This window comes from Microtus ochrogaster, linkage group LG7_11 (genome assembly GCF_000317375.1).
Source record: "Microtus ochrogaster isolate Prairie Vole_2 linkage group LG7_11, MicOch1.0, whole genome shotgun sequence".
Taxonomy (NCBI): domain Eukaryota; kingdom Metazoa; phylum Chordata; class Mammalia; order Rodentia; family Cricetidae; genus Microtus; species Microtus ochrogaster.
Window position 1 is genome coordinate 103,509 of NC_022032.1, and position 11,223 is coordinate 114,731.

At 43.3% G+C, this 11,223-nt stretch overlaps 1 protein-coding gene across 1 annotated transcript; it reads right to left on the reverse strand.

Annotated features, from left to right (window-relative positions):
* Positions 1–1,755: 1,755 nt before the first annotated feature.
* LOC101985454 (beta-defensin 14-like) lies at positions 1,756–2,655 on the reverse strand. Its single transcript, XM_005362401.1, has 2 exons — positions 2,598–2,655; positions 1,756–1,901 (listed from the first exon to the last, which is right to left on the reverse strand). The coding sequence occupies exons 1-2, from the start codon at positions 2,653–2,655 to the stop codon at positions 1,756–1,758; spliced, it is 204 nt and encodes a 67-aa protein (XP_005362458.1).
* Positions 2,656–11,223: the final 8,568 nt, after the last annotated feature.

Below are 11,223 nucleotides of genomic sequence, written 5' to 3' on the forward strand. Positions count from 1 at the left end.
GTCATTAGTCACCCCAGGACTGAAGTCCCCACTACCCTCTGGTGCAGCTTTCAAGCACTGTCTCCAACTGAGGCCCTATCCTCCCTTTCCCACCTCTGAAGGAACTGGGCGTGTGCTGTGCTGTTGGAATAGCTGTCTCAGTGGTTTAAAGCAAAAACATTGCTGGCTGGTCTTGTGATTCAACCTCTCTGTGCCTTTGCTTAGAAACTCCTTATGTAGTAAGTGTTGTGTTCATGAACTTGCCATCCTCCCTCCCTTCCTCCCTCTCTCCCTTTTTCCTTCTCTCTTTTCCTCCTCTCTCTCTACCTGCCTCCCTCCCTCCTCTCTCCCTGTCTCTCTCTCTCTCTCTCTCTCTCTCTCTCTCTCTCTCTCTCTTTCTCCTTTCTCTTCTGTCACAGGTTCTGTACTGGTTGTTGTTTAGTGTCTGGAAACAGCCTTTCACACCATCCTTTTGATGAGAGATGAGTTCCATAAAACAGGATGGTTTGGTTCTTTTGCCCTAGCTGAGAGCCTGGTTATCTTGTCTGTGTGCCCCTCTGACTGGGTGCTGCTGTTAGGGAAGACCCCAAACTGGATGCATGTCCGGGTGTACTGGAATCACTCTATATCAACATCTAGAGAGCACCAAAAAGAATGAAGCAACCTCTAAGCTGTACGGATGTCCTTCACCTCAAACGACACTTGTTAACCAGTTCCACAATCAGCTTAGTAAGAGTCCAGAGATGGAGGCAAGGGCCATGCAGTTATGAATCCTGCAACTGAAGGTGGAGAATGGCAATGTGTGGATGTCTGCAGATCAAAAGCCATGCAAGAGCTGTAGATAGAGGACTCGAGTCAGAACCTGTGGCCCATCAAGGAAAGGTGCTACTATTTGGGAATTTTGCTGTTTCGAGGAAGAAGAGAGCACAGTACAGTGCCCCCACCCCCGGCACTTTAGGGGTGAGAAGTGAGTGGGTGGAATGCAGACCAGGCAGGAAGGGGCTGAGCAAAGGCCCTAGCAGTGGAAAAGCAGAGAGAGCAGAGGAAGGGCCAGGTTCCCGTTTCTCTGAGCAAAGTTTTCAAAAGGGATAAAGAGTGAGTTCTAGGTTGAACTGACATTTTCAGTTCAGGAAAGTGCAATTCTGGGGAGAAGACTAGGAAGATCAAAATATCTACAGTAAAGCCCGGCGATGGTGGCGCACGCCTTTAATCCCAGCACTCGGGAGGCAGAGGCAGGCGGATCTCTGTGAGTTCGAGACCAGCCTGGTCTACAGAGCTAGTTCCAGGACAGGCTCCAAAGCCACAGAGAAACCCTGTCTCGAAAAACCAAAAAAAAAAAAAAAAATCTACAGTAAGATCCAAAGGGCTATTTCAAGAGATAATGGCTCTGCTTCCAATGAAATGTAGGGCATAGAAAATATAAAATGTCTATCTATACACGTGAGTACATACCTTCCATATACACACATATTTCTATAGATGTTATACACAACACACACACATACACACACAGACCTCTTCCAGTCCTTAGCCCTTGGAAAATAAGCTAGGTATCTTGTAGACCACTCCAGAGGTGCTGCTTCATTCAAATCAAACTGAGTCTAACGACTTTCTTAGTCGCCTGTTTGTTTATGACTGTGATGACCAGAATATTGAAAAAAGATTAAGCTACTAATTTTTTTAAAAAATATATATATATTAATTTGATTTTACTCTTATACACTCCCAAGAGGATTCCCCCCAAACGGCGACACGCTCGTCCTGACTCTGGATCTTCTACTTCTTATTCCGGCAGCATTTCCGACCTCTTTTAGAACACCGGCCTATTTGTTCTTCTGTTTTAATACAGTTAAACAGAGCACACCGGCCGCCTCTTATTTTGCAGTATATTTTTCGGAGGGTTTTATGGATAAATGCATCGCCTGCAAGGGGAAAAAAATCACAGCACATTTTAGAAAGAGTGTTAGGAAGACATTGGATCCAGCAAACCATGCATTGCTGAATTAGTTCCTTTTCACGTCTGTTTCTTGTCCTAATAAATGAAAAGAAAAGTTTAGGGGTGCCTAAGCAGGAAACAATACCTCTATGGGCTGCATCTCAGCTGTAACCACACAGTAGCCTGGCCTCTAAGCCTTTATGTAAGAACTTAGAGTTGGGGACACCATTGTCCCTAGCACCTTTCAAGCAGCCTAGGGTGCCGCTCTACCTCCAACCACTAAGCCCATTTAGAATAGACATCTGTGGGCTTGGGTATCAGACTAAATCGTTCACTTCCATCAGAATTAAAATTCCACATCAACTTTCTCTTGCCTCATTAATTGTATCCCAGTGATGAAGTGGGTGGAGAGTTGGCTTCAGGGCATTATTTAGTCTTTGAAGAGTGGAACAGGACGAACTCGGAAGCCTGCTTTAATTTTAATGCTCTTTTTTTGTTGTTGTTGCTGCTGTTTTTTTCAAGACAGGGTTTCTCTAATGATTATTATAGAAGGAAACTCTGGTAATGTTTGGTTTCCACCCAACAGATCCATCTGATCTCTGGCTCACCAGGAACACAGAAGGGCCGACTAAATGACAAGTTCTCAACCCTCTCCCACCCTTAATTTCCCAACCCAGCTTACCTGGAGCAGGCACCAAGAACAAGATGAGGAATGCAAATAGCAGATAATGGAGCTTCATAGCTGACTGCTTCCCAACAAGCCGGGACTGGGCCAAAAAGGTGTGCTTGTCCGCCTATATAACGAGGTAAGCTATGATTGTCATTCTTGTAATGTCGTAGTGATGACAATATGACATACTTCCTGACGTGTCTTTCCAGTGTCTCTCACCGCAAAGAACACACCCACTCAGCCAGGAGCTCACACACCCAATGGGAGTCGTCAAGCTTGATGAGACTCCTCTGCGGTTCTCTGGGCCCTGGGCACATTTCCAGATCAGGTTCTGGCTGTGGGTACAGATAGAACTGGTATGGACAAGGTATTTCTTTTTGGGGGGTGGCCCCAGGACATGTAGCCTGGGGCTTAATTACATTTGAATGTAATCTGCTTTCTGTAGCTACCTAAAAGCCTAGAAGAGACCAGACAGTCTCCTAAGAAGCAAGGAAGTTAGGCTTTGGACAAGTTCAGAATTGAGGGACAAAACTAGAATTTAGATAGTGAAGATAAAAGAAACTTGGGCTATATTGAAAAGCTTTTGCTACAGGAATACTCGAGCTTAAATGACTCTTTTGTACTATACTTTGTCTAAAACCTATCTAGATTCGTGAGTGGGGGTGTTTCATTTTATCAGAGAGAGTGCCTTAGTGATACATATTCATCTTCTCTCTGTACCAGAGAGGCTTACAAAGACAACGGTGAAGACTTCTAGGTGTTCTTGACCCATGAACTTTTAAAGAAGGTCAAGGCTCAGTTAATTCTTCTAGATATAAATTCAGTAACAGAAGAATCAACAGATTTTTTTTGACCAATACACTTAAATGTTGAGGAATTTGATTACTGTGTTATGGGCATTAATTGTCTCTTCAGTCAGGAGATCAAGTCATCCCACAGACCTCAACTGTTGCAAGATGTCAAGGCAACTATGGTGGATCCCAGGTTTGGGTGTTTTAGTTCTGGGATGGAAGGATTCGAAATACTGGGATACCTACCAGGACTAGTAAACAAACTCCTATAGGTTCAGACTAGCCCATGTGCCCCATGGTGGGGAAGACAGAGCAAATCCACAATACAGCAAGAAGGATAAAGCTTCATTTCTTCTCTCAAGGAGCTCAGAGTGGGCTCAGGCCTAAGAGCAGACAAATATAGCAAGGGTGCTGACAAGTGAGAACGGCACTTATTCAAGCAAGAGGCTATGCGAATGTAAAATATAGTGTCTCGTGTTAAAGAGTGGGTTTGGATCTGTAGATTTAAGAATACTTTGAAGTTATAGACACTGATGTTTTAAAATCTAGTTTCCTCTTATATCTGGGGTTAAAGACAGTGGGAAATATTTTGAAATGGATGAAGTTGATGAGTGTGGAGCAGGTTGGGGGTTGGCTTGGCAGTCTTACTATATCTTATATATTACAAGACATAAAAGGACTGGTCTGGGTGTCAGAGAATGACCAGATCGCAGCCTTGTGTTACTGGGCCATCCTATCACTGGGGGTGACTCACTTCTCCGTGTGGAGAACAAATTCCACAGGTGAACCTTTGGCTCTGACATGTGCCTGCACAGAAAGGCCTTTCCATCGCATGTGTCTCAGAAGAGATACATTAGGAATAATGGCCACTTTTCCTCGTTAATCACCTTGCAGATTCTGTTTGTTCTACTTTGGGTATTCCTGTGGCCATGTCCCTCTAAATGGTATCTCAGCTGTGACTGCAGCTTTACGAGATTCTATCTTCCCACTTCTAAGGCGAATTCAGAAAGCTACCTCACAATAGCAGAAGATTAAGGAAAGTGTCAACTTTATTTCACACTGGGTAACAGAGCTGTATGACACCACCAGGCCACTGGGTATGCACCAATGTCCCTGTCATCTTCAAACCAAAGGCTTCCCAGGATTTTTGCATCTTGCATGTAGGAATAAACACTCTATGGCTTAAACACTACTGAATTTTAAACACTGATATTGTTCTCTATCCACTATAATCCATACACTATATCAAGAGGAGAAGAGAGGCAGAGAGAAGGTGAGGGCAGAGTGTTCAAAGCATGAATAAAAAAATAGCACCAAGGATCCCTGGTTCATCCTGAGTCGTGTGACTTGAGGTATGGCAGAGTCAATAATCCAGGCAGGCGCACAGACGTGAATTTTCCCCAGAAGCAAGATCACAGAGATGGGAAGCATCTGGGGAAACAAGGAGTGGCGATCAAAATTTGGTTCACATCTGCACTTGATTTAGTTAATGAACTATGGTGTGGGAACACTAAAACTAAGATTCAAGTTATCTGAAATTATAACCCTACCAATAATTCCTTGCATGAAGACAGAGGAGAGATCCTGGAAAAGTGTGTACAATTTAACTGAGTCTTTAAAAAAAAATATATCCCTGTGTTTACATAATCTACCTGCAAATCATGGTATCCCATGGCTGTTGGAGCATGGCCACCGGGGCGCGTTCTAACCAACCTAGAAGCAATCTCTGGGTCTTCTGCCCTCTGGTTCTCCTAGCAAAGACATGGTCCAGAGCACATAGTCTGATAGCTTAGGAGTTTCTGCTTGGGAGAATATTCCTACACCGGCTGTGCGGGCCCCCTCGCTCTTGTTAAGAATGTGATCTGAGCCTATTCATGTGATGCAATGGTCTCCCAGAGAGACAATAGGGCTCCATTTTGGTAAAACACTAGGTATCTTCTACTACCACTCCGATCCCCTTTTTGTAAGAGCAAATGTACTTAATTTGTGGAGCTGATGCTTTCAGGACTGACCACCAACTGATAACCAACTGATAACCAGTTGGGTTTGTTTTTTTCCAAGGAAAGCTATTTTCTTCCACTCCCAGAATTCCTTAGTTGCTTTTAGTTCTTGGCCCATGGTTGGAGTCCCATGAGGCTTCTCCCTTCTATGTTAGCATATATATTGCCATTGTCCTTCTTCAGATCTTGTTCGGCAGCCGTGTTTTTGACACTTCACCATAGAGCTTCCTTGATATTTCTAGGACAGAGATTAAGCTTACGGTAAAGGTCTCCTTTCAAATTTCTGTGCATCCACCACTTCCTACTCAGACACTAGCAGACACACGTGCTGCTTGGCTTTGGGAAGAGAGGATATCATTTAGCACAATGAACCCACATTCACATTGGTCACCAACACCACAGAGCGCTCCCCTCCATCTCTTATCAGAACACAGGCCCAAATCCCTCCAACTGCTCTGCATGGCTGTCTTTCCTGAAATCATCATGCTTAACTGATATTGCCTGAACAAGCACTACAGGAAGAACAAAGAAAACTGCAATTGTTTGGACGAATAGGGCCTCCAAGGACTACAGGGGATGGAGTCTGAAGACTGTGTTGTCCAGAGGTCAAGCCTTAAGGTAGTGAACACTATGTACAGAGATGAAAGGAGAAACCAGATTACTGTAGAGAAGGTCTGGGGGTGAACATTCGTCCAAGATCTGAGCAAGGGCAAACTATGGCTTGCATGCACACTCAAGTTTGTTTCGATCAGGAAAGTGAAAATCAACCTGAATAGATGCAGGTTTTTGTTTATTTAGATAACTTGATATCCGTGTGCTGTAAGGAAACAGTTGGTTCATAAGGCACGATTTCAAGAAAAGATGAAAAGGACATATATAAGGTTCTAAAAATTGGTTCTTCCAGTTTACTCACTGTGGGGGCCAGGACTGATGATCAAAACAGAATGGCAGAGGTCTGCCACATAGAAAAAAGATAGGGTACACACAATTCAAAATTCCGGGAGCCGATAAAGTGGCACCAAGCACCAGATCCACTCTTCAGCCAGCTGGTTATACGCTGTGTTTCCTGCAGCAGTGGAAGGAGTCAGGCCTGCTGATGGATTTTGAAATACAGACACCTTGGTGGACGTCAGAGGCCACTAATGCATGTACAAGGAACATTTGCAGAGAAGCCCTGCCTAGGCACTCCAAATTCCTCATTCTTGGAGTAAGCAGTTGATCCTGAAGGCGTCCACAGCCTGTTGGCCTTTCCTAGCACAGTTCCCTACTCTGTGGTTTAGGTTAACAGGACCAGAACTCACCACTGTTGCCAGGTTAATATTATAGACTCTTGCTCAAAGTTTTGTTTCCACCCATTCGTAATGCTTTTGTCTCAGAAAGTAATCGAATAATCTCCTTTTGGAGACGTATTTCTGTACCCTTGGAGCCCAACTCTGAACCATTGCCCCATTGCTACTTTGCTCAACTCTCTCTCTCCCTCTCTCTCAGCATCTATAGTGGCCTACACCTATGTATATATGCATATACCTATCTTACACTTACCTAATTGTCCATAAACCTATTATTTCCCGGCATCTGTCTCAATAAACCATCAAAGTTTTTCTTTTTAATTTCAACCATGAATTTTGCATATTCAATTCTTTGCCTTTTTTGCCTAATCATTTTACTTGGTCTCCTTAAATCATGTGACCTATGGGGCATATTTATGCCTATAGCTACCCCTCTACTTCAATACCCAGAAATCACTAAACACACCCTCTCTTGGGACCTTAGGAACTGAGACTGTACAAAGGTCAAACATAAATAGTATTCGGTATTTGGGCTCTATGGTCCATCACTGTTTCCAGGTTTGATGGGGGGACACCACAGAGACTGACACAGGAAGACTTTCTATTTCCTCCAGTACCGATTGCTGCTTTTCATTCTTCATGGGCTGTCGCCTCTTTCTATCCCCAATCTGGCTAAAAGTAAACATCTTCAAGAATTCAACAATCCTTTTCTTCCTCCTCCTCCTGGTCTTGTCATCTTCATTCATCTTTATCAAGCACACTATGTACCTATGCACAATGCTAAGCAATAGAAACACACTTATTTCATTTGAATCATTCAATAGTTCAATCGAGTTATATTTATTTTACAGATAAGTAAATAGAGGCTTAGAGAAGATAATAAAATACCCCGTGCTCTTAGTTAGGGTGACGTTTGTACTCCTTTCCCTCTTACCACGACACACAATCCTGGGATGTGGTAGAGAGTGTTTTCCAGCTTTTCTGGCTGACTTCCACACCTACTTGATTAGCATGAGCATGACTTCTGAGGCCTCTCTCATCTCAGTTTCTAATAAATCCTTCGGTCTTTTCTGTGAATGACACCTGCATCTTCCAGTTTTCTTTGTTATGGAATCTGGGGCTTCAAACCATCTTGAGTCTTCTTGTTTCCTAATTGTTCGAATGTATCACTTACTGTATCCACACAACTATTTCCACATGGTGGTTTGCACGGTGTTCAGAACCTGGCCCAAACACCACGCCCTAATGACCCCATCAACATGGTTAACAGGGACCCCTCGGTACGCTGCACTGACTCAGAGATGGTTTGTAAGACAGATGGACCTTTTAACAATTCTACAGAGGATATAATGTGTTATTGGTAATCATTTCTGGAGATCTGTATATTTATTGTCCTTTTTGTTTGGCTCCTTGAATTCATGAGAAAGTAAAGCCATGAGTCCTATATTTCCCTTACTCTTTGAAATATAGGAACTTTTCAAAACTTAGATACTTCAAGGCAAATATTATTAAAAACAACTAATTCCAGTGAGGGTGTAAATAAAAGGACTTTATCAGATAATGGAAATTTATCTCAACAATACAATAGCTAGAAATAAGTTTATGATAAATATAACCTAGAAAGTGGGTTAGATGGTTGTGGACACGAAGACCAGAAGACTAAGCTCACTGAGAAGTTGCCATATTTCAAGGACAATGGCACAAACAGATGGACTTGAGAGTCATGGCCATTTAGGAAGATGAAATAAAATTAATATCATAGTTAAGCTTGAGTTAAGGGAGCAATGGAAAGAAGCAGGCTGTGAAGAACACAGGGTGGAAGAGGGTAGGGAGCACGGCTTAGAGTCAGCATTGGGGAAACCAGGACTGTCAATCATGCAGGTCTATTCTCTCCAAAGGAAGTGACTAATGCCTGGTCACCCAGAAGCCTTTAGTGAATGTTGTCTGACAACTTGGTGATATTTTTGTTCTTCTATGGAGCCAGCCTTCTGGAATCCCCCCAAAATCCTGAGCATTGGAATCCCCCAAATCCTGAGCATTGGAATCCCCCAAATCCTGAGCATTGTTTCGACCTCAATCATGAGCTGTGTCTCTTGGTAACTAGAACCCATCCTTATGAAAGAGTCACTGTGTACTCTGCATTCTCCACCAACAGAATTTAACCTTACACTTACTCCAAATTCTTCCTGTCTAGGCCCTGACCCTGAAATCTGTGTTTTCAGCCCAAAGAACTCCTTCTTATTGTAAAGGTCACAGGTGTTGCAGTGCTTTGCACAGGGAGTTTCTATGTGGTTGTACCTAGAGCTTTGTTATGAGAATTATCACATGGGGATTTTTTTTTCTCTCCAAAGTTTGACCATGTTTAAATGTGTAAGAGAATTAAACCACGGGATCAGACTCTCTACAAGTTTTGATCCAGTCTGACCGGTCAAGTCCAGATGTATCTAGTTTTCATCCTCACCTCTTCATATTTTGCTTCCTTGCCAGCAGTGATACCTGCAGATGAAGGTACCCTCCTGGAGGAGCAATCAGTAGTAACACTTGGCAGGGAAATAAGATCTGGAGAGATAGCCAGGATGAATACACCCTACTTTTTGGATGTTTGATAATTTCCTGCATGCATAGAATGTACTTTGGTCAAAGCCATCCCTATCCCTCCTTCAGTTTCCACGCTATCCCCCATTACAATTCCCTCCTAATTCATTTGGTTCTGTTTTAAAATCGCTGAGTCCACCTAGCGTTGCCCGGATGCACATGTATAAACAGCCACCTACTGCAGCAGGGGTAATGTCAACCCTGGAGATGACTGACACTCCCTCCTCCAGGAGCCAAGAGCTGCCAAGAGCAAGGTCAGAGTTCGAGGTGGAGCTTAGTGACTGTCTCCCCTATGCATGCTGGGATTTTGCCTGGCTTGATCTGCACAGTCCTTGCCTACGCAGTCACAGCCGCTTTTGACATGCTCAAACTAGTTTAAGAATGTGATGCTTAGCAGTGATGTGAGCGCTTTTGTTCAGTCTCCAGAGTCACAGCTGACCCAGCAGGGGATGACTCCTGACTCTTTGAGCTGAAATAAAGTAAGAGATAGCACAACAAATTCTACAGAAGGTTGCCCCAAGGACATCCTTTTATACATTTAGCTGCGATTGGCTCGTGCCCAGTGGGATGAATGCACAGTGATGCCCCTATGTTTACATTGCTAATCCCTCATCAGATCCCCCAACTGCATTTCACAGCCCAGCTCCAGAGAGACCTCACCATGAAGCAATTCTTGCCAACAGCCCACATATCCTCTGAAAGAAGGTTTCTCGGGCAGGGGATTTAAAGGCATAAATGTTTCTTAGAAGATGATCTTGAAGTCAACTCATTAATGGGGTGGGGACTGGGATCAAGAAAATAATGTATCCAAAGACAAAACGTGGAACCCCAGGCATTATTTTTTGTATAACTTATTTATTTGAATAGGTTTTAATTGAAATAGAATTATATAACTTTCCCCTTAACTTTCTTCCCTACAATCTGCCCTGGCTACCTTCCCCTCAAACCCCATTTTCAGGTTGATTGCCTCTTTCACTTTGATTATTGGTATCACAATATATTACATACAAACGTGTGTATGCATTGGTATGCACAAATATATACAAACACAACTTTCTGAATCTGTTTTTGGTGTGTATTCAGGTAGTTTCAAGGTTGACCACTCTGCTTTATAATAACTAATAAGAGGGCTCATCCCTGAGAGCCCAGTTCTCCTTCTCCCAGCAATCATAAGTTGTCTTTAATTCTTTCTAGTGGAGGGACCCCAAGAAAAATTTTCCCATGTTGACATGTCCCTTGATATTGTCACTGTTCTGGTCTTGTTTATGCAGCCGTCTCTAGGAGATACAGTTTCACAGCAGACTTCCTGGTGTTCTGAGTCTTATAAACTTAGCGACTTTTCTTCTGAGGTGTTCCTTGATCACTGATTCAGAAACTGGGATGTAGATGTATCCATTGCCAGTGGACTCCATACAATCTCTGCACTGTGTTCAGCTGTGGTTCGAGTGTCCATTTGTTGTTTTGTAAAGAGAGGCTTCTTTGGTGAGGCGTGGTAGCCACACCTACCTGTAGGCATAAGAATAAGATTTAGAATGTAGTAAGGATTATGCTGGTCTAGCAAAATGGCAGTAGCAGATTCTTTTCTATGATCCATGACCTTACTAGCTCCAGGAAACTGAATAGATTTCCGGTACCAGGCATGACTCCTTCCTGTTAAGCCAGCCTTGAAGTCCACTTAGATAGCCCTTGGTTGCTGCTTACATGTGAGCACACTTATTGCACATTTATGCATATCTCGCTATGCTGGTCATTGCTATGGTTCACAGGTGTTGCAGCTGGGTCATTACTTCCTTCCCTTGGCAGCTTGCATAGTATTTTCTGGAACCATGGGAGAAAAGAATGCAGGAAAGAGGCCTACAGGTCATATCCAGTTCAAATCATCCAAGACCGCCTGTGTTGTTAATGTGTGGTGTCTTCAGCAACAGGGACCCATCCTCAACCCCTGAGAGGAAACCAAGGCCTA